The sequence below is a fragment of the Sinohyriopsis cumingii genome, chromosome 4, assembly GCF_028554795.1.
Source record: "Sinohyriopsis cumingii isolate HCF-2022 chromosome 4, ASM2855479v2, whole genome shotgun sequence".
Lineage (NCBI taxonomy): Eukaryota > Metazoa > Mollusca > Bivalvia > Unionida > Unionidae > Sinohyriopsis > Sinohyriopsis cumingii.
Window position 1 is genome coordinate 91,191,835 of NC_142964.1, and position 24,880 is coordinate 91,216,714.

Consider the following 24,880-nt stretch of genomic DNA (forward strand, 5'->3'; position numbering starts at 1 on the left):
TTCTCTCACAAGTTAAGATATTCTCCTGTCCCAACTATATTATTATTATTATTCCCTCTCTTCTGACCAGTATGGTATCTAGTCATCGCCGATTTTGTTATGTGCATTATCAGGGTGAAACTTCAGTGGATAACGTTGACACTTCTTTCTTTGAACACTACAGTATCTATTCAAGAGAAAAATCTTTTTATACAAGCACGTGCATGATTGAGACAGTTATTCCCCCTATTACTTATGAATATTCGCCATAGTCCGCCGCGTTAACAGGAAGTGATAAGACAAATAAATAGTTACAATTTGTTTTAATCATTTGGGGTATTTGAGTGCATAAACCATTCAACAGATAAAGATGCTGAACTTTTCAAACAAAAGCTTGCAATAGATATGAATTATAAACCAAAACTATCACGTTTCACCGCTGGATATTTCCGAGTGACGTCATGACCGGAAATTTTATATATGGCGGCGCGAATTCTATGCGAGTCACGTGACCTATCAGCTATTGTAAGCGCAAATATCCAGGTACGGACACCCTTGATAAAATTCTGTCTAATGTATTCAGATATGATTAATTAAGGCATTAATGACGAAATGTTTGATATAAAGATTTTATGATTGTATATTTTTACTGAATTTATATGAACATTTTGAAATGTATATCGTTATTACTCTTAATTTCTGTGGAAAAAATCCAGCATGGCGTCACATGGTTGTGTTTCTCGACTGTTTTTGTTTCTGATTTACGAAGATTGTAAAAACGTAAAAGGTTATATCAGCCTTTTACGGCTGTAACGCATCAATTAAAGTACGATACTATTGATTACATGTGTATGACCATAGTACCAAACGTTATGGTTGCTGCCATTTTAGTTTTGGTGCTGTCCCAGTCTTTGTACACAACCCCCACCCCGATAAATAACAGCTGATTTTTTTAATCATATGTTTAGTTCGAGATGTATCATCGGTGATGTGACACTTACATCAGACCAGTTTATTACTTTACCCAAGGTCTACCTTGATTTCCTATTACCATTCATAATTTGTTTATCTTGTCGACACGGGACAAGGCATTTTCTAAGGATTGGTCATTGTCATTGACAGTTTTGCAGACAAATGTACTAGAAATAGTCAAAATAAATTGGTATTTAATTTATTCCTTTTTGTAAGTAACTATTTTGACCTTTTGATAAATAATCTGATTTAAATTTGCAAGCTTGTTAAGTAGACAGGTTTTGATCACATTCACCAGCAAATGTCTGTCGGCCAGTTTGGAAACAAATCACATAGGAATGTATGTGTGCAGGGCTTTAAAACATTTTTTCAGACCCCTTCGCCCATCTGTCTTAATAAAATTTGATCTCTTTGCAGACATAAGACGTCGGGGTATCAATATTTGACAGAATTTACACACATCATATGAATGTTTCACGCATTTGCATGTTAAACTTGCTATTTCATTTCTTTCTCGTATCATCTTACATCCTTATCTGCTTCATTCTTTATCATCTTCATATTGTAACTGAGATCCAGTCTGGAAGACTTTTTATTGTGGAAAAATAGCTGGATCCAAAGTTAACATTGGTGGGTCACATACCTGTAGCTTGTGAATTTTTTGCTTCAGGTTGGGTTGTGTAACAGTGCAGATTATATGATAGCATATTCAAGAATAGCATGGATTGATTGATTGATACATAGGTAATTTTGGTATACATAATTTATTTCAAGGCTTTTCAGAAAGCCTGAACAGCAATGTAATGTATAATTTGTACATCGTTCATGGTTTGGAAAGAAAACAGAAGGAAGGAGGTGTAAGAAGTAATAAGTCTTGATATACAGTTGGACTGCAGTTACACAGATCTCGGCTGAGTTCCATTCTGACTTGGGTCTTTAGCACCAGTATCTTGATACATCCTCCAGATCGTAGAGTGGCAGTGTTATCAATCACTGTCCATATATTTTGACTGCCGGTTCTTTTCATCATGAATAAAATTATCAGCCAGTATTGTTGATATAAAAATTTCTTAGGTAATTAATTCAGAGTGTCCAGAATTTGAGTAGATAAAAACCAAGAGTAACAGGATAGAACTGGCATTTAATATAATTTATGGCAAAATATTTCTGTAGTTGTTAACAACTAGAATGGCTACTATAAAAAGGCATGAGCATTAATAAGTCTGGGATGTTCAGGTTTCTTCAGTGTAGAAGTACTAATTGGCTTGAAGGTTTAATGATATGTTAAATGTAAACATTCTTTGATGGTACACTTGTTGCTTTAAAACATAGTAGATTGTCCCTTTATGTGCTTTGTTTTTACATCTTTTCAGATCCTTTGTATATAGTTACTGTATATACTGTAAATGATGAGTGCCACATTGAGCGCGTCTCGCGCAAATAGTCGGCCAAGTAAAGACAAGAAAGTGCTGACTCAACAGCAGACACAGAATGTAAAGTCAGAGGGACCACCAAGCAAAGTTCAGGTAAATTAAACAAGTTTACTTAAAATGAGAGCAAAATAAAATTTATTTGCAAAATTGATAACTATTTCTGGTAACCAAATATTAATTTACATTGAAAATGTCATGTTTTTTCACAGCTATGTCCTGGTATGGACAGGATTAAATACAGCACCCTTCTGTTTACAAGTCCAGTATGCTAACCACTGTGACACTGTAGTCCATGACATGAAGAAGCATTCTGAAGGAAATTACTTTTCCCAGGGACATCCTTTGCAGACAATTCAGTCTGCTTTCTTTTTGAGCAGGAGTTGAACTTTCAGGCTCAGTACTCTCATTAATGTTTTGAGCAGAAAGCTCATTCTCAAGTTTAACATCCTAAGCCTTACAGAATAAGAGCAAATATTATGTAACTATTCGTTTTTGTCAAATGTGGAAATTGGCTTGTCTTTGTTTGATCTGGACCAGGGTTTCATATTTGGTTTAGTGTTGCAGGTTAGGGAATTAGCCTGACCTTGAAAATAGTAACTCAGATGCTTTAAAAAGTCCATATTTTTTCATGCAGAATGCCTTGATTGCACTTAAGTAGGTGGTGCTCCACAGTTTTGTATGTTGTATAATGTTAGATTTCAGAGCAAAAGAATTTCCCAGGTTTTCCTCACATACTGGCTATATAAGAAAGATATTGTGTATCTTATGCATCGTTAAAAGAACATTGAATTCCCTTTATATTGGTATATGATTGATGGGTGTAATTTGGGTTATAGAGTATACATCTTGCCCTTACTTTAAATTTTTACCTAGCCTAAAGAGGTAAATTGTAACAAAATAAAAAGGGCCAGTAACTTTTATGACAATTATATATTTTGTAATTCATTCATTGCACTTTCAGAAGTCAGTATTGTCAAGTTTGGGAGATTTGATAACTGCTAAAGATAGTGTACTTTAGACTTCATGATGATTTTTTGAGCACATGGAAGCATTCATTTTGGTTAACTGTGTGGATCATATACAGTTTCTCCAAGTACAACATACAAAGTAATTTCAGCCACAGTACATGAAAGTAATTTACAGATATGCCATAAATCTATCCACTGTGCATGTTGCAAATGCAAACAGCTTCACCTTGAACCTGTCACCCTCAGAAGTTCATAATATCTGTAGAGTGCACCCATATAACATTTTCTAAAAATGTTGTCCTGTTAATAAAATCTCTGCTAACAGAAGGTACATTAAGCCTTTTAAAACATTTTGCAGCACAAATGTATAGAAAGGAAGTTTGAGAATGGGAAAAAACCAGGAAAGGTGACACTTTAGATTATTGGACATCATATTGCATTTGAGTATGTCTTGTGGTGGGAAAGAGGATTGTTGTTGCCACTTAAAATTGAAGAAATTGAGAAAAAAAGAAACAATGATTATGTCAAGTGAGTGATACAGCAAGAAGCCTTTGAGCTCAATAGGGTTAGGAACTGCAGTTTTTGAATCTTACTTGAGGTAATTAACCCTTAAAGTGCTAGTCACGCTATTGGTCAAGGTCTCAAAGTGGTTGTCACGACTTAGGTCGTTTTCCAGGTAGGCAACAATGTATGCATCCTATTACTTCAACTTGCCATGACTGCTTGTAAAACTATATTTGATTGGTTTATAGAGGCCCGGAACAGGTATTCCATTGTACTTTACTAAGTATTTAGCAAAGAAGTTTTACAAATACTCGCTTTTGAGCACATGGTACCTGGAAAAAATTAAAATGGCTGATGCTGAATACAATGGTGATTTCTTGCAACAAATACTGACTTCTGATAGTGATGACAATGATTTTGAAGGATTTGGGGAGGATGAAATTATTGGAGCTGGCGAAGTGTTAATGGAAATAACCCACGAGTGATTTTGAGCCAGGAATCGACGTGAAACTGGAGTCGGATGTACATGATGGCTGGACAAGAAAAGATGGCATGCCTGTCAACCCCCCCCCCCCGCTTCACTGCTACTTCAAAATTAAATGCTGAGATGGCAAATACTGAACCTATTGACTATTTGAGACTTTTTTTTAATGTCGAGTTATTGCATCTGATAGTAGATCAAACAAATCTTTATGCAGATCAGATAGTTCATGGGCAGACTTGAAGGAGAACATTCGCATGAAAAAATGACAGCCTGTCACACCTGAGCAGCTAAAACTCTTTTTCGCATTGATTATAGCAATGGGTTTGTTATTGTATCTGATCTCGATTCCTACTGGGCTACTGATGATGTGATATCAACCCCATACTTAAACAAAAAAAATTAGTAGGGATAGATTTTTGGCTATTTTAAGCAATTTACACCTGGCATACGAGAACAATCAAGGTGACACTTTACACAAGATTTGTCCAGTGATTGAAAAAAAATGAAGCATTTGCTGAGGTTTATTCCCAGATATGAGCCTTAGTTTTGATGAAGGTACCTACCCTTGGAAAGGTCGTCTGAAATTTAGAGTTTATAACCCTGCCAAACCCAACAAGTTTGGCATAAAGGTGTTCCAGGTGTGCGAGGCAAGCAGTGGATATTGTATTGGCTACCACATTTATGCTGGTAAAACAGGTGGAGACTTTGACAGTTATTTTGAAGGACTAGAACTAAACATTGATGAGCTGAATAAAACAACAAAAGTTGTGATTGGTTTGCTTTGCAAGTGTAGTCTTTTGAATAAAGGACACAGTATATATGGATAACTATTATTCATCACCTGAACTTTTTAACAAACTTGAGTTGCTAAATACCTCTTCATGTGGAACCTTGCGAACAAATATAGTAGGTGTTGCAGAGGCATTGAAGGTTTTAAAAAAAAACTAACCAGATCGAGTGTATTTTTTTGCAGAAAGGACAATTTGCTACAGGTGAAATAGCATGACAAACGAGATGTAAATATGATCTCAAGTTTTCATGAAGCCAAGGTAGCAGTGATCAGTTAAACAAATTTTGCAACAAATGCGCCTGTATTGAAACCCACATGTATTGTGGGTTATGTGAAAAACATGGGCAGAGTAGATTTAAGTGACCAATTTAGCCAATACAATCATGTAGTAAGGAAATCCAAGAAATGGTGGAGAATACTATTTTTTCATTTATTGAATGTATGTATTGTAAACGCCTCAGTTGTACCTGAAATTCTCACCTGTGCAGAAGAAACTACGTCACCGTGATTTCCCTGTTTCATTACCTCTGCGTATTGCATTATTCAATGCCCAATCAGTTGGACCACCGGAAAAGCACACAGAAATAGTTAGTTTTATCAACAGTCAGAATATTGACGTCTTTTTCCTGACAGAAACATGGCTAAAAACATCAGGCAAGGAGCCCAAGTGTGCGGATCTAACACCAATATAAATATTGTAAACTGTGATACATGTCTTCTCTGTTTTCACTACAGGTGTATTTCTCATTTTGATATGCATTGATTTAAAATGGTAACTGTGCCGATGAAGCATGTCTTTTACCGCCCGCATTTATTACCTACACCCCCTCCCCACATTTTTGTGTGTGGGTACATGCATAATTTTTTTTAGCTAAATGACCTGGTTGCTTATAACGCGGTTGGGTTCTATGGCTCCCAACTACCGTGTTATAGCGGGGTCACACTAACTTGGTTGGCTATAACATGGGATTGGTAGATAACGTGGTCAGGTTTTATAATGGACCCCAGTCATCGTGTTATGGCAGGTTCACACTGTATGATCATGAATAGTACAATTAGATACTACTGTTGGCAAAACAAGTAGTTCGAATTCTTTCAACTTCTCCAAGTCTGAATAGCTTACAGTCATGCATACCCCCACCCCCAGTTTATGCACAACATTATTTAAAGAAATTTAAGAAGCCCTGTCTTCGCTAGTAGTATCCAGATATTTTAATCAGCATCATGAAATTCTCAATTTTTAATAAGATTTGTTTTGTTAAATTTTTTCCAGTCAATAAACCAAATAACATATTGATATTTTTATGCAAGTAGCATAATTAAATTACCAACAATTAGCATACTCATTTTCACAAGTGATCAAAGATAGCAAGGCAGCCAAGTGAAATGAGTACTTGGTGAATATGTAGCTTTGTTTAAAAAATACAGTTCATTATTGAGAAGCTAGTTTGGCTTTTTGTAGTGGGTTTGAAAATCCTGAATTGGCACTAAGATATTTCTTAAAGGATGAGAAATTTTACTACAGACAGTTTCGGAAATGATAGCTTTGGCATCACATTTACAACTGGGTCTCCAACTGAGGTACAGTATGGACAGTCTGGTCATTCTCACTAAAGAAGCTATATGTATGCTTTACAATATACACAATGGTGTGTCTGCCTTGTGCATAAGGATTATGTTGATAAAAAAAATAAAAATGATCATAGGGTGTTCAGTTTTTAATATTAAGTACATCTCTGATGAAGATACCAAAGTGCTTGGAAATGATTGTATCAATGCACACAGATGTGATGTTATTGGAACAGTTTTACAGTGTTGTCATCTGTAGCAGACATTTTGAGAATAGGTATTAAAGAAATTTCCTGATGATTATTCCAGGGCTGGGGGGGGGGGCGGGGGGCTCTACCATCCCCACCCCCAAATTTACACACACAAACATGCAGTCACTTATTTGAAATTTGACTATCATTTTATTCTTAAACTGATAAGTGAAAAGAATGACATATTTCTGTCGTTACTATTTAATTATCATATTGGTTATCTCCATAAAGGAATGTACAGTGTGACCCTTTTTACACAGTAGTTGGGAGCCATAAAACCCAATTGTGTTACAGGCAGAACCATGTTATAAGCAACCAGGTCATTTAGCTGAAGAAAATGATGCATGTACCCCAAAAGTTTGCGGGGGGGGGGGGTAGTTAATAATGTGGGTAGTAAAATACATGCTTCATTAGCACAGTTACCATCTTCATTCAATGCATATATAATAGGAAATGCACCTGTAGTGAAAACAGAAGGCATATATAATATTTTACTTAATTTAGAGAACCACGGTTTGGTACGTATAGGTGTATACTGTTTATATATACATGTCTAATGTATAACATGAATAAAGTATCAACAACATGTACTCACAAAAGAATCTCATCACATACAACGAGTCCACAGTACAAGTAATTCCATTGAAAATATGCACACACAGAGATTTAAAATATTCACTAATTTTGTCACAGGTCATATGGGTCTGAATTCAGTGGAAAAACAGCAGTCACTTAACGAATGATGAAGCACATTTACTTTTTAGTATGTCCCAAGATGTTAAAAGTTAGTATGTGTTTTAAGCTGCAGTTGGTAGCGTTCATAAACATAAACTTTCTCCCTGGGGGTGGGTGGGAAAATGTACTGGTATTTACAGTGATTGAATTCAGATGCAGAAAGACCCAGAGATGTACATGTGATCACTTATAAGAATACAGTTCATTCCCGCTATAACACGGTCATGGCCTGGCTCCCAAAATTTCTTCATTCACACATGTACGATTTTTTTTACTTCAAAGTACATGAAATATTGTATACAAATGTATTATCGTTATGGGGAAGAGATCACATATGAATTTGAATTTAATATGATTGTGTCATGGTTCCTGAAATTTTAAATACATGTATGTGTATTTTTCTCATACCGGAAAATAATTTTTTTTAAAGTACGAGAAATAGTGTATAAAATGTTTATTATCATTTTGGGGAAGAGTTCGTGTACAAATTCAAATCTAATACGATCATGGCTTGGCTTCTGAAATTTAACAATTTCACCAGATTCTTATCTGAAATGTTATTTATTAATGATCCATGAGTAAAGCCAGTAAGTCGTCTTTGTGATTGTCTTAAATTAATTCTGTATACAATCGTTGCTCAAACAATAGCCAACGTGTTTCTTTAACTGCATACACAACCATACATCAGACGATGCGCTGGTTGATAAAAGATTCTCACAGTTTAATAAACATTAATTAAAAAAAAGAAAGAAAGCCACCAAGATGTTTGCTGGGCTTGGTGGTCTTATTGGACGCAATCATTTGACCAGTAAATAATGTCGTCTTTATTAGCTGGAAATTGAAAGGGTATGAATGTGACTTGTAACCATCGCAGGCCTACTGCACTTAGTTCTCTGGTTTTACATGTGTATGGTGTTTGTTTATGAACTCGTTATTAATTTCCTTTTTCTTTATAAAAATATTTTACCGTTATGGAAAAGCAAGTTCACAAACGCAAGTCATTCTCTGCACTTTGCACAATGATTAGTATAGTAGTTTTCACACATTTTTTTCTTTGATATTCACAAAATTTGAAGTAAAAGTTATATGCGCGCTGAAAGCATGTGTTGATTGTTAATTATTCTTGCTGTAGTCGTTCAAACGAATATGCGTACAAGCGTTAATTATTGGAAATTTGCAGTGGATAAATGTACACGGAAACACAAATGAGAAAATTGTAGCAGTATGAAATTTTTACAGACACCATTCATTAACTGGAATGTAATGAACCATACACGTGCTTCGTCTTTCTTAACCTAATTTTGCTGTTAATTTTTCCCATTGAATTCAGACACATAATGATGTGTGACAAAATAATTGAATAGTTTAAATATGTATGCAATATTTGCAATGGAATTACATATATTATGGATTAATTGCAAGCCCCAACGGTACAGTATCAGACTGCAAGTAAACAGTGTTGATACTCTGTTCATATTGTAATTAGACGTTGAATTCAGACACATTGATCTGGGAATTTTTTTAATTAAATATTGTAAATATGTGTGCAATTTTTCAATGGAATTACATGCATTATAGATGAACTGCATGCCACGACAGCACGATATTAAACGGTGTTGATACCCTATTCATCATACACATTAGACACGAATACACGTATATGTACCAATGAAGTGTTCTCAGAAAAAAGTAAACTACTGTAAAACCCCGCATTAACACTACTCCGATATTAATGTGATCCAATTTTTTGGACCCCAATTGTCGTGTTATAGCGGGGTTCCACTGTATATCAAATAAACAACTTAAGCTGTCATTATTGTGTTCATTTCCCAAGGTAGCAGAATAAGCAGTGCACATGACTTCAGAATCAAGACATGTTGAGACTTGGACAAAATGCCACTTGCAAATTTGGATAAGTATTTTGGGGTTAAACGGCACAATTACAAAGATTGTAATGAGATTCAGAAGAGTGCTAAAGCTTGATCTCAAGAAAAAGAAATTTCAACAAAATATGGTGGATTTATATTTTGTATAAAGCGGATCAAGATTACTTTTTTTCAAGCTATTTGAGGGTCACAATTTTTCCTCCAAAACCATAAAGCTTTTGGAGAGGTAAATGGTAGATCAGTTACTTAACCCTTTGCCTCATAGAGCATTACAAAGTGTGGTGTGCTATAAATAGAACACCTGTTACCTATTCGACTCCTTGCGCATATACCTGCCTGTTAACTGTTAAGCAATGTAGTGTATGTTAGGTTTAACAGCAGTTTGAACCATTTTACATTTTTGGTACACATCTATTATGTGTGGAAAAATTTAAGAATAAAGTCCATTTATCATACTCGAAGTTTTTTGTCTGCGTCTACATCACTAAGTCATCTGAATTTGATAATTTATAAAAACTAATTGCTACCTAAATCAATATCAGAGCCTTTACCTAAGTTATTGAATCTTTCTTAGTTATGATTCTAATTGTGAAAACTTTGTAAGTACTGAATGAAATCTGCGACCGCCATTTTGGAGAGTGGAGATTACAAACCAGTTACTTTAAATAGCAGATATCAACCAGAGCATAAACAGTGACCATGTGATCTGACGTAATTGTCATTCGCAGAAATGAATGTAGTATTTAATAGGGGGTTTTTCCCGAAGGTGGCGCTACGAAAACCTGCTTAAAATTGCTGATGTTTACAACAGACGTCAAAAGGCGTTTCCATGCGAACGGAGTAAAGATGTCCAAAGGCGCTTGCATGAGGTAAAGGGTTAATTGATTTGTTGCTACAGCAACATCATTCTGATGATGATAGTTACGATAATGATGGTAGCAAAGTCACCAAGTATTTATGTTGTGCTGATTACTCTGTTGACTCGTCCTTCAGTATTTTAGCGATGTCATTGGCAGATTTACTGTCTGTATTAATTGTTGGTCTGTACTTCTTGGTAATGTTATGCAATAACATTACGCCACCTTCTCCTAAATGTTGCCATTACTTTTGATAATATGGCATCAATATTTTACTAATAGAACAATAATCTTTTTGTGCAAAATCTGGTTTTGTCTTTGGCAGTTGATTCACGAAATGAATATTCCAAATTTTGAAAAGATAGTTTTTTAGTGAATCAACAACAATAACAGGCATTGATGTAATACACGATGTTTTCATGCACATTTGATGGCTGTTGAAACCTCTTGGAAAATGTTGTTAATGATCTTTCAGAGGTTAGGTATCTTGAAAATAAAGGTAGTTGTTTATAAAAAAAATAAGCAAAAAACTTTATTAAAAAGCTTTATATTGCCAATTTTTCCCCGATGTGATTTTAAAATGAGTACTTATCCTTTGAACAGTATTTCTACCCCCACCCCTTAAATTTTGTTCTTGATGGGAATGGTATCCAGTTCTTAATTTTGTTGAGGTCCAACAGTAACTCGTGCCACATGCTTATTGTGTGTTTTTGGATCCTGTTGTGTGTGAGTTGTTGAGGGAAAGGTGTATTTTCAGAAAGTGGATATTCTGTGATGGTATGCCCATGGCTTTTTTTTAATTAAATCTAAGCTGTATCTTTTGAGAGAGATGTTTTTTCACTGACCTATAATAGCAAATGGTACTTTTACAGTAAAATAAACATAAATAGCTTATGCCAAATTGCAACTGTGTCTTGGAATCTGGTCCTTCTTTAAGTATTATTTCAATCAACGTACACATGCATAAATTTATAACCAAAGGCTACACAAGATATGTATTTGAGGTCAGTACCGTGAGTTATGGTCCAGAAGATGGGGGAAATGTGATTACAAAGAAGCATTTCCCATTTTTGGCCATAAAAGGATGTAACTCGTGTCTATTTTTCCAGGCTACCCCCGAGCAGATTAGACTAGCACAGGTATTGGCACCAGTTTCCACAGATGAATCAGCTTTGCAAGAAAAGATAAGAACAGTAAGTCTTAAATACAGTAAAATATTGATAATCCTGAAGCCAGTTCTTGTTCATGGAGACTAATATGCCATTGTCTTCCATCCCTTGCAAAAGTCAGATTGTTTAACATGGACAATGGTCTTGCTCTGAGCTATTTACAAAGATGTAATTAAGCCGTTTGTTATTAATAATGAGACTTAACAGCACTTTGATCATTCAGCTCCTGTCCATTAGAACTACCTTGTATCAAAGATAATCCCTGCCTTTTACAATTCACCAAGAGAAATTATAAGTAATTCTATGCAAAATCTCAAAACCAGGATTAACTTGTATGCATTTGTTGTAGGTAAGTACTGTACATCAGTTTTTTTTGTATACCTATATATCACAAAGTTAACTTAAGCATGAAGTTAGAAGTTAAATGTTTTACTTTGTTTTTCATTTTTCTGTTTGTTTTCCTTTTGCATACTATGCATAATAGAGAAAAATGAGATGAACCTGCTCCAAAAAGCACTTCCTGATAATTACCTTTTTTTTTTAAAGCGCCCCCCCCCCCAAAGCAAGTCAAAAAGATATTCCTACCATGAAGGTTTTTATGATTCTGTGCATATTTTGAAGAAGTTTTCAAAAATTTTACTTTCAAAAATAACACTAAAAGCCTTAATAATGTTTACCAACCTGATATCTCATTTATTTTCAGGTAATCTTCAGAATTAAAATGCATTTTTTTCAAAGTAATTTTATGACGAAATAGTGTACAAGAGGCAGTTAAAATATCCAGATCACCAATTCAGTTCATAAAACACAAATTGCTATTTACATGCAATTGTTACCGAAATGCAAGTTCGTATGTGTTTACCATCAAAGGATATGCGGAAATTGGGTAGTGATTAGGGCTGTCAAAAATCACGAAAAACCAACCCGGGTACCCGTTGCGAAATTCAACGGGTACCCGTTAGCACATGAATGACATGTACAACCGTAGACCAACTAATTGTTATCCCCATTTCTTTAATATTTTGTATGGCGATAGAGGCTAACCGTGTAATGCACTACTCGGTCTGATGCGTCCGCACCGATGTAGCTGCGAATGATCTGACCGCACGCTATTAATTAATAAATTTATTTAGAATGACCTTTTTACACAGATGGTAGGTATAATCCAACTTTTAATGATCACTGTGATCAGCCGCGTTAAATCCTTTAGAACACTGACCTTTTTTTAAAGTATAAGTCCTTGTTAGAACAGACCACGTTTATTCATCGGCTTTTGACCGCAGATTTGAATTACCCACGCATGCGTGTAAAGCAGCTTTACCACGTGGTGTATTGTCTCTCCAATACTGAAGAATGTCACCATTAACATTAAGTGGCGTCTCCGACAGATATGTTGACAATTCGTCTACTGATGAAGCGTTGTCATCTGCGGCATTAAAGCCATAGCTGTCACACCTGTTTGAAGTGGTTGGTGAGTGTGGCGATTTTTTTTACGGGTACCCGCGTTTACGTTTCAATACCCGGGTTTTTCAATACGGTCGGGTACCCGAGTACCCGTTGACAGCCCTAGTAGTGATAGATGCTATATAGCTTACTCTGGTTAATGGTCACTCGGCTATCTAAACACATGCCTGTGAATGTGCAAGAGTTTGTTTTTCAGTGTAATGGATATCAAAACTAGACCTAGCTACTAATGGCTTGATGAATATATTTCACTACAACATGGTACTAGAATTAACCTGGATTAGGTGAGGGGGCTTGTCAAAAAGTTTGGTCAGTCAATGTACCTCAAAGGGCAAAGTTGTTTTCGCTTTTCTAACAGATGAAGGCAAAGTTAAACATTTTTTAGGCAACTTAGTTACCCATTTCACCTGGTAGTATGACCCATGACCCAGTCAGAAATTAGTAAATCTTGCTTTCCAGAACTTTTCCCCATGTTCCATTCATATGTGTAACAGCTCAGAACTTTAATTTTATATCATATGACTATATAATGATACTGTAGGCATTTTAACATGTTCAAGAGTTTTTTTTCTTCTTTTCATTTCAGTCTTATTTAGTTATGAATCGGTCTTTCCAGGTGTAGCGTCAGAAACTCTGTTCTTTAAGGATTTTCTGCACTTGCTGACTAATGTCCTGCATTACTGTGCTGCAAAGGTCATGTGAGGTCCAGAATTGTCATGAGACTTGATTGATTCAATTTGTCAGTTCCATTGACATATACACTGGTAGAAAGACTTTAGTTGTAGTTGTCAAGCAAGTTGTAATATTCACTACCTAGGAAAATAAGTTATTTTTTTGCAAGGAAGTTAATACAGGAAATTCAAAGAAGGAAAATTAATGTGGAAGTTATTGAGTCATGAGGGTTAAGTGGTTAGAGACCATAAGCGTATGTGTTAAAAATTTCCCAAAATACTGGTTTCATTTTGAAAAATCCCAAAGTCTTGGTTTTAAGAGCCCCAAAATTGTTGGAATCATCCCTGGCAGTGTAGTAAATGTTAAGTTAGCCTAGACTGTAACCATTTTACCTTTTTTGTACATATTTGTTATCTGTACTAGGTTTAAGGGTAGATCTGATCTTTATCCTTGTATAATTATTTTTCACAAAAGAATTTTTATATGCTTTAAAATCTTTAGTTAATTCATTACTATCAGTGAAGCTGTGTGACCAGCCAATAGCTGACCTTTCTCATTCTCTAAATAAATTTACCAGAATGTTGTCTTCATCTGAATTAGATAAATTCTCAAAATCCATTTTACTTCAGTGACCGAGCCTATATTTTACTTCTGAAGCCGCTATGATTATAAGTCTAATCATGCAAACTTGAGAAAGTGTTGAATGAAGTGATGTCATAGCTATTTCCTCAATGCCTATAGGTTCTAAAAGGAGTTTTTTTTCCTGAAGCTAGCATTACAGAAACCCACTAAAAAATGGTCAGTGTTACTGAAGGCATCAAGACATGGTTCTGTGCAGATGATGCACATGTATTCATAGTGCACTGAGAAGTCTAAATGTATAGAGGCATCCAAAGGCACTGATGTGAGGTGAAGTGTAAAAGATCAAGATATTATATCAGATTTTGTAAAGTTATTTTTAATGGATAGGTAAGAAATATTGCTACTCGGGTATGTGTGAACCTAAAAGAAAATGCACAAGCTGTGACAAACACTTAGTTTTTTTCTACACTTAAATACTGTAGCATTTCACATGTTCCAATATTTTTTGGATTACAAAAAATTTTGGTAAGTATTATTATATGTAATGGAGGGAGAATTGTCCCTGGTGGGTGTCCCGCCAAATTTGGTTTTCGTTATCTAGGGGTTGACCGCCCTCTATGTTATTGCCCGGTTTAAGTAAATATAAATATAAGTGGTGAAACTTATAGGTGAAATAGATAGAGATCTGAGCAGGTATATAGAACAAACCAACATGACCCCCTGTACATATAAACAAACAATTTAATCAATTACATAAAAACACTGTGAAAATTCATTACATCAGGAATGTACTCTGCTTTTAGAAATTTAACTTTCACCGAAATTCAAAGAAAACGCAAATAGATTTAAATAAAATAGCCGATCTGTTTACTGATAGATTTAGTTCATCATAGGATAAAGTGAACAATCAAAGTCAACGTCTTGTACAATTTCATAACCTGCTCGTCCCCAGTCTGTTCTGTTTCCACTGTAGCTGTTCAGACCCTTGGATCTCAGGGTGATATTTTCCACCATCCGTCTCAGGATACTCTCAGAATGCGTTCCAGAAATTAATACGTCCCAGGATTGTGTAACAGGATTATACGTCTCACTGCACTTGTCTCTATACTTCTCAGTATACGTTTCAGAATAACATCACATCATACGTCCCAAAATAATACGTCTCAGTATAACATGTCTCCTACGTCTCAGGAGCTATTTTCTCCCTTTGCTTTCAACGTTCCTCCCTCTAATCGGTAAATTATTTTGTCGGTTCCTTTTGACAATAGTCCCCTTTGGACAACAGTTTTTTTTTTTTTACGAGAATTTCTTGCAAATCCCCGGAGCCTACTCTGGTTTCTCACGTAGAAAAGCTTAGACTGATTAGAATTTCCGATGTGGCGATTTTAAAAGCTAGAAAATTTTGTGTGGGAAACATGCCCCTTATTAAACGTAACCAATCAGAATCAAATATCTCTGCCGCCTTTTTCCAGAGGTGCCAAAGTCAGGGTCAGCTTGACCTGGTAGTTTGAGTAACAGAGTTTCTGCGATTTCTCAACTGTGACAGCTTTACCATGAAAAATGAAGTTTTCCTTGTCCCTAATAGCCCGCCTGGCTGCTGTATAAACAAATGTTTAATTAGGAACAAAATTCTCTCTCTAAAGGACATTACCATACACGGTAGTATGGCGATATGATATGCACTTGTCTCCATATATCTAATAGGGCATAACCGACTTTTGATCCGGAAATCGGATTCCACCGGATAGTATGAACTTCCGATTAATCGGAGTCGGACAAGGCAGGAACGACCGATTCGGATAATAAAAATAATAAAGTTGAATTTCTATAGCACCATGTCTAACACTGCGTGTCATTCGATAGTGCGTTAATAAAGTTAAATAAGAAGTCAGAAAAGTCCAATATGGTCAACACAACGGGGTGAAACGATAATACTTGAGTTAGACCGAAAGATTTAAATTTATTAAAATATCTAATACAGTCCTACCCGTTTATGTCAACATCCTCAATAATGAAGGCATAATATTGAATACATTGACACATGCTAATGAGGTATTAAAAGAAAATGATTCCGCAAGAGGCCAACTTTATAGGACCAAACAAAAGCCTGTTTTATTTTTATTTGACCGCGACATTAAAGCATGGCGGCAAGATCAACTAATTGTTGAATAAAGTACAGGATGGAACTGGCCGTTTGCCGACATAAATGATTAAGGCGGGAAAATAAAAGCCTAGCGGCAAGATCAACTAATTGTTGAACAAAGAATGGGTCGGAACTGGCAAAAAAATAAAAAATTTCATGGATTCTTTGTGGCTTTGAACTTCGTTGCATTTTGCTATAGTCCTGCCATATCCTTCCCCTTGTGACATCGGTGTGATATGCAAAATGTGTGTAACACGGTTTAAAAAGTTAATTTGAAAAACCTTTTAATTTAGCATTTCCGATTAATTGAATCGTATCCGGAATCGGAAAAATTTCATGCCCAAAATCCGGAATCGGAAATCAGTAGAAAAATGCTAATCGGTTATGCCCTAATATCTAATTAATGGTTCTCTGGTCTCAACAAATGTGTTCTTGTTAGATCGACAGAAATTTGCCACTTCACATTATAAATGGATTTAATTTGTGCTTTCGGAAGTAAGGAAGGAATTCAACCATCACTGACTCTGCATTTGTTACTAAAGTCATTACCTTAGGACTGAGCTTTCAAATTAATGTTGCCATTTTTCATTCATAATATCTCTTTCTCGCAACTTTGCTGTTTGTATTACGAGTGATTCATTACCATTGGATGCAGGCATGAGTGCTTTGTAAATCAGCTTGGATCATATTCCATGGCTACTTTAAATTCTTGGCTTAGCTTACCTATGAGAACCACAAAAATTAATAACCCACAGGCGATAATGATTTCACACAAGCTCGAAATTGTGCTGATTATGTGTCTTTCAGCGAGAGGCATGCCTTATTAGTTCATTTGCTTTTCAAACAAATTTGTGCCTCCCTGGCAATATCAGATCCTCTTAAGCCGCTTGTATTTAACCCCAAAGATGTTTAGATTAGATGGGCATTACTGTATTGGTTATACTTTTAAAAAAACTTAATTCACTGAAGGGTTAAAGAATGAACTTAAACCTTCTTATATCTTTCTGACAATTCCAGGTTCTTTAAATCTTGTTATTTTTTAACAGGTAAAAGAATTGACAGGCTGCTCAGACGATCAGATTCTGGTTGCGTTACATGACTGCAAAAATGATGTAGAGATGGCTGTCAACAAACTTTTGGAAGAAGGAGATGGTGACCAGGTTCAGTACAAATTTTTTTTATTAGACCAGAACATATTCAAGCAGACCAGTTGTTTTCTGAAAAAATAGTTTTTCATGTACCATTTATAAGGCAGAACATGTTATATTATATATCAATTTATCTGTTACCAGTTTTCTGCACATAAGCTCGAGTTTTCTGACATCTGCAGTTATCACACTTTGTGGATGGCATGCACTTGGGGTTAGGAAAAAGTCTGTTGATTTAAGATTCAGTGGTCATGGACACCTTAATTGAAAGAAGAAAAATGGTTTTTGCACAAACTTGATCATCTACAGATGCAAATACGGGCAAAGTCTTCAAAGATGCAGCAGGTCATAATTCTATCTATTTACAGTAAAAACTGTTACGAGCGACCACCCGTCATTTCCGACCACAGTCGTAATGCACAGATTGATTTTATTATTAAAATGCTGTCAAGAGTGACCACCTGCTGAATGCGACCAGCAACCACGAAGTCTTGGCAAAATATGCGTTTTGACACTGCTATGAATGACCACATCTCAAAAACAAGTATAAACTCCACCAACCTTAATTTAATCCATGCAACAACAACCACTCATACCATTCTTTAAAAAAATAGGCTGGTTTCCAATATCTGAAATTTTGTAGGTATGCTTATAGTGTTGATTGTTTCTGTTGTAAACCAGACTAAAGTACATGTAGATTATTCTTTAACCTGGTTCCCTGCTTCTTGTGCTGTTCTCCGCTATTCTTATGGGGAGAGCAACACAGTGAGCAGACTAATTATTCACGCACTTAGCCTGCTTCCAGGCCTTATCGTAGAGTAGGACCCAGAATCCTTACGAACGACCATATCGCAAGAACATAGACACCACTGACATATATGTAATCGATTGTTACAACAACCACTTGATTATTAATGATTGTTCTAGTAAATAAATAAAAAAAGATTGTAGCTAATAAATAAAAAAAGATTGTGGCTATCGGTGATAAACGCTACAGTCTGTAAACCAGGTTAATGTACATGTCATGAATTGCCATTGTAGTGCTGTGGTCGTGTATATTGTTTGTCTTTAGAGTTAATCCGTATTGTCAGGGGGTGAATAAGGCCATTATCTATTAAACCAGCAAGAGAGAATCGATTGTGGGATTCGATTGATAGTGTTCAAGACTTGTGTTGTTTGTTGTTATTTACCTCTGTGTTAAGTGATTACATTCCAATCAAAGCTGTCATCTATTCAAGTTGGTGCAACCGGGTTACACACTTTGTTTATAGAGTAAATCCCTGTATGTCTTCTTTAAATGATATCATTCACTTTTGTCTCTGAGTAAATGGTTCTGTTTCTGGATGAGATAATTGTTTCTTTTTATTTCAATAATTGTTAGATATGCAATGCACATGTATAGATTTTTCATATTTTCCCAAAGCCCAGTCAAGATCATCTGTATGTTTGATATTACATCTGACCACTAATAATGCCTAGAACCTGACAAATGGAAAGGAAAAGAAAAACATTTATGGCATGTTTGGTGTAGCATATGTTATAAATCAGGGTTGCACAACCCCCAGTCCACAAATGTGTTCTGCCCGGCCCTCAGGGCAAATTAAAACAACACAAATCTGGCCAGTGAACAGTAATTAAAATAAAGAAAGTGGTCTAAGAAAATGCAATCTGGCCCTTGGCTGAAAAAGGTTGTGCACCCCTTCACTTTTCAGTGATAAAATTGACTTGAAGCTTATATTTTTTAATGATCATAAGAAATTATGAAGCTTATATCAGACTGCATGGTCATAACATCTAAATTAAAACATTAAAGTATATTAAACATAAAAGATTATGGATGTCTTATGTACAAATATACATAAATATCTACAAATACATGATGTCATTGTTAAGAATAAAATTGTGCAAGACACTTAAAGAACAATTTGTTCCATCTATCTATAATCTGAGAATTTAAATGAATATCATAGTTCCAAAGAGATTTCAAGATACAATTCTTACTATTAGTGTATTCTCTAGGAGTGAAACACTGAGAGAAAAAATACCCTTGGGGGTCAGACAAAGCAAAACACCAACTTTGCTATCAAAACTGGGGTGACATTTAAATTTAGGGGTTCCTGAAGCACAAATGAGGGCAATGGGAAACACTGCTTCTGTAGTAGATATTTTGTCATTGAAAACCTGTAATTGCTCATTGATTCTTCAGAACTTAATACATTATTGTTTTGAAACGTGGTAGAAGCACTGTTCCATCTTGGAAGGCATAACAGTAAACAAAGACTATCATTATAACAAATAACTAGTTTTCTTTGCCTACATGGGGGAGGTTGCGGGTTTGAACCTAGCAGTCATACAAAGACTTGTAAGAATGGTTCTAGCAACTGCCACGCATGGCAATCAGCATTAAGAGGTTAGTGTTAGGATTGGTTATCCTTGTGACTGGGTAGGACATGATGCTACATGTGTGTGGCAAGATATCCCATTGTTAGCCATCACTATAAACTGCCAAACTACAGTAATCCTAACGATATGACTAAAATTGTTAATGCTATGTTAAAAGTAAAAAAAACACACTTTGCATATCATCAAATTAGTACCAAAATTGTCTGCTGAGCCTAAGTCTTTTGTCAAACTTTCCATCTTTCTGTTTGTACAAAATTTAATATAAAATATCTGTAATTTACTTGGTTTATTAACCCATTTTTATCCTGAATACGACTAGTCATAATACCTCATTCTATCCTGAATATGTCTGTGGTCATAATATCCCATTTTATCCAGAATGTGACTATGGTCGTACTCTACTATGTATGTGTTTAGTGTCTCTAGAAGCACATGTTATACTTCACAAATATTTGTGTACTTCACCAACACAGGAAATGGTTAAAGCACGCATGTGCATTAAAAAAAATGTGCTGAGAAAAAAAATTGTTGGCTTGAAAATCGATAGATAAAATGATGGACAACTCAGATGTAAACATGGATGTTGATAGCTTGGGTAGCAGACCTGCCAACTCGTACGATATTGCCATAAGTCTTATGAAAATTACCCTTAAAATACGGACTTACCATATACAAGCAAAAACATCGGAAAAATGATTGTTGCTGAAAAATAGACAATTGGTTCATCAGTGTTTTTTTGGAATCCGGGTTTCTTTACACTAAGTGAAATTAGTTAAGGAACCAGACTAACTTTACAGCAGCACCCAAGATGCTTTAAACTGCACCTATTTGTTCATGTGAAGCATATGCATGATCAGACTCTTGATTGTAGAATTTTTTTAAAAATGACATCCCAAAACTGATGCATGTTTAAGACAAAAGGGAAAATAAGCCTCTAGAAAAGTGTTAATAGTCAACACAGAAGAGTAAAAAGGAATATTCAGATTCTTGTGAATAAAAGCTGGAAATCACACAATTATGTTTAATTGACTTCACATGCTAATTTGAGTACATCTTTTGGCAGGAGATATGATTGGCATCGTCATATAAAATGAAAAAAGAATTTACAAGAATTACGTCAAGTTGAGAGATGGCAACAAGCCATTGAGTTGCATATGGTTTAGAACTAAAGTTTGTGCAACTGTACTAGTGGTAAATAAGGTCTATGCGTACTTTACAAACTTTTCAGTTGAACATAATGTTTTTCTTTGATGGGTCGAACTTTTAATTACGTTTTCCAGCTTTACTATAGCAGTTATTGATATTTTGTTACACCTTACTGAAAACTGGTCAATCTTATGGGGGAAAAAACAACTGCCTTACTGAGGCGGACTTGTCAGGGTTGGCAGGTCTATGATGAGGCCATGGTTCACTAGTAGTGAATTCAGGTCCAGACCGTCTGGGGTAGTGACATTGAAGTTCACGATTTGGATGATTCTGATGATAATATTGACTTAACTATTCACCTCATGCAAGCGCCTTTGGACACCTACTCCATTTGCATTGAAGCGCCTTTTGACGTATCTACTCCATTCACATGGAAACGCCTTTTGACATCTGCTGTAAACATCAGCCGTTTTAAGCAGGTTTTCGTAGCACCACCTTCGGGGAAAAAATCCTAGTAATTACTACATTCATTTCTGCGAATGACAATTACGTCAGATCACGTGGTCACTGTTTATGCTCTGGTTGATATCTGCTTTTTTAAGTAACTGGTTCGTAAGCTCCACTCTCCAAAATGGAAGTCGCAGATTTCATTCAGTACTTACGATGTTTTCACGATTAGAATCACAACTATGAAAGCTTCAGTAACTTTGGAAAGGCTCTGATATTGATGCAGGTAGCAATTAGTTTTTATAAATTATCAAATTCAGATGACTTAGTGATGTAGACGCAGATGAAAAACATGTAAATTTCGAGTATGAGAAATGGCAGCTACGGTTGGTCACGCAGTCTCACTGACTTGATGGTGAACAAGTTCTCTCAAGATTTTAAAGCACATAAAAAATGCTTCTCTGAAAAATAATTACACAGCTATAACAATCAGACTTTACTCTTAAATTTTTCCACACATAATAGATGTGTACCAAAAATGTAAAATGGTTAAAACTGCCTGTTAACTGTTAAGCAGTGTAGTGGATGTTACGTTTGATAATTTATAAAAACTAATTGCTACCATCATCAAGATCAGAGCCTTTACCTAAGTTATTGAAGCTTTCATAGTTGTGATTCTAATCGTGAAAAGTACTGAACGAAATCCGCGACCTCCATTTTGAAGTTTGGAGAATAGGACCCATTTACTTTAAATAGCAGATTTCGACCAGAGCATAAATAGCGACCATGTGATCAGACATAATGGTCATTCACTGCAATGAATGAGGTATCTAATAGGGGGTTTCCCCAAAAGTGGTGCTACAAAAACCCGCTAAAAATGGCCGATGTTTACAGCTGGCATCAAAAGGCGCTTCCATGCAAATAGAATAAAGGTGTCAAAAGGCGCTTGCGTGCGAATGGAGTAGAGGCGTCCAAAGACGCTTGCATGAGGTAAAGGGTTAAAAAAAAAAGAAACAATGTTACAACATTTTTAGTAAACATGGTGAAGATCATCACAATTTATGCTGCTGCTGCTGTATGATGCTTCATTTTACCACAATGTATTTAGAATTGCTTCTCAGGAATCAGGCACTGCAGTTGAAATTGGTAAACATGATAAAATGGCTTAATGCATTTAACTCAGAAAGGTGATAATGTGAAATCAAAAACAAGGTGAAGTAAACTTTTCATTATAAAGAAATAAACTGTAAATAACAAGAAACTAGTCAAATTGGCTAATTAGGTGGCAAATTGAAGCAGAGATGGACGAAAAAAATGGAGATGTATAAATTTTTTAAGATAAGTAATGTTATTGTTTTGCCAAAATCTTGATATATTTTAGGTGATGGAATTTTGGGAATAGATGCACTGCATTCATTCTTATTGGCCCTTATTTTGTATTGATTGTTTACAAGTTTGTATATAGGGTCATAAGCAGAACTATGCTTGTATAGAAGTTTGTTAATTTTAAAGAACATGTTATCAGTTCACTAAAATTGATACAAAGACTTCTTATAAGAATGCTCATATGTTGAAGTCACTGCGTTTTGACAAAAGTGAATCCACCATGCTAAAGATAAGTCAGGATGATCCAGTTTTCATGCTCTTATGTATTTTCAACACTATATTACCAGAAAGGTGTGTGCTTTATCTCGTGATAAATATTAACATCATGTATTATCAGGGAGAGTGGCGAGAATCTGGCAAAAAGAAAAAGAAAATCCCTACAGCACCTAAAACAGATTTGCCACCAATGACCAATCATGTAAATGAAAAGCCAGAGAAGCGAGAAAATACACAGAAAGATGACCAAGAAATTGAAAAAGAATTTAAACCAGAAAACAGTTATCGACCAAGAGGTCGTCGAGATAACAGACCTCCGAGGTTGTCAAGGGGAAGAGGTCAAAACAGAGATCGGGGAGAACGAGAAAATAGAGAGGAGGATGGCGAAAACAGGGATGAAAATAGTAGAGATCGAGGGAGGGGAAGAGGAAGAGGTATACATGGGATATAATGTAGTTTAGAATTTCAAAGTCTTTACTTGATTCATTTGTTGACGCTCGAACAATTGTCCTTGGTCATTGATACAGTAAACTGAAACTAGTTTCAAGTCATCACTTTAAACACCACTTAGCATTTGTTATAGTAATTATCTGTACTATAAAGTCAGATTGTGACAAACACTGCATTTCCAAAAATAGTAATTTACAGATTGCAATTGGGGACTTGGTCAGACATTTGTATGGTTGTGTTATCAAGGATCACAAGTCCAGATTCTACTGGAAAATATGGCCAATGTAAGTTCAGTTGGAAACCATTAATTTTTAGCTGGAGGATTTTTCATTTGCTAAGGTTAATTTGTATTTCTGATAGTAGACACTTATTTTGGCTCTGTGGGCCCTTTGGCCTTGAAAAAGTGTTCTGTTTTGTAAAAAGACAGAACTCAACTTTTGATTTTAGTAGGCAATGTTTATAAGAATGGTTATCTACCTTGATATTATATGACAGCTACCATATAAACACATTTCAGTGTAAAAAAGCTCATAAAATGTATATGTTTAATATTTTCAGTCCATTTTGTATGAATGTTTTGACCAAAAGAGAACAAAAGACAAATTTTATGATTCACATGTTTCAGAAGGATATTGATTTATTGCTTCTGAACATCAACATATACACGATTATAAATATTTCACAATATATTGTTCATCCCTTGTAATCCTGTTTAACATTTCTAAACCATTTAAGCCACCAGATTCTGTATTCTCATTGCTTTTATTGTTCACATCTCAGTACATTTGTTAATGATATTATTCAAATTTTTGGTGTAAATCTTGGAAATCTAAAGATCTTGTATTATATTACAAATATTGAAATATTCATTGTGTAATGTCTCAATGTCATATTTTACAGGCTTTGGTGGACCACCAAGGCGAGGACGGGGAAGGTGAGTGATAATTTCTTAAGTTAGTACTTTTGCATTGCATGTATATTTTGTTTAAATTAAAATTTGGGAAGAAAAAGCAATGCTGACAAATTTGTTCAAATTTTATTTAAACTTGAGATTTTTAGTAGCATATATTCAATGAGAATGAGCAAAGATTTTCCTATCCATTTTTATATATGCATAATAAATAAAGGAAACCAGATAACTTGTGCAACATATTGGAATATATACATGTTAACAAGCTTAACTAGATATTAAGGCCCCCTCCCCAATCATTGTGCGTTTCCTATTG

At 35.3% G+C, this 24,880-nt stretch overlaps 1 protein-coding gene across 2 annotated transcripts in view; it reads left to right on the top strand.

The window, feature by feature from the left end:
* Positions 1-399: 399 nt before the first annotated feature.
* The window catches only part of LOC149801664 (uncharacterized), a 136,776-nt gene continuing 112,295 nt past the window's right edge, over positions 400-24,880 (top strand). For both annotated transcript variants that reach the window (XM_089955940.1, XM_089955941.1), the window contains exons 1-6: positions 400-522; positions 2,325-2,477; positions 11,538-11,621; positions 17,505-17,618; positions 23,326-23,638; positions 24,555-24,588. In XM_089955940.1, the coding sequence (XP_089812066.1) occupies positions 2,358-2,477; positions 11,538-11,621; positions 17,505-17,618; positions 23,326-23,638; positions 24,555-24,588 (665 nt within the window). In that variant the 5' untranslated portion in view covers positions 400-522; positions 2,325-2,357. The remainder of the gene's footprint in view (positions 523-2,324; positions 2,478-11,537; positions 11,622-17,504; positions 17,619-23,325; positions 23,639-24,554; positions 24,589-24,880) is intronic.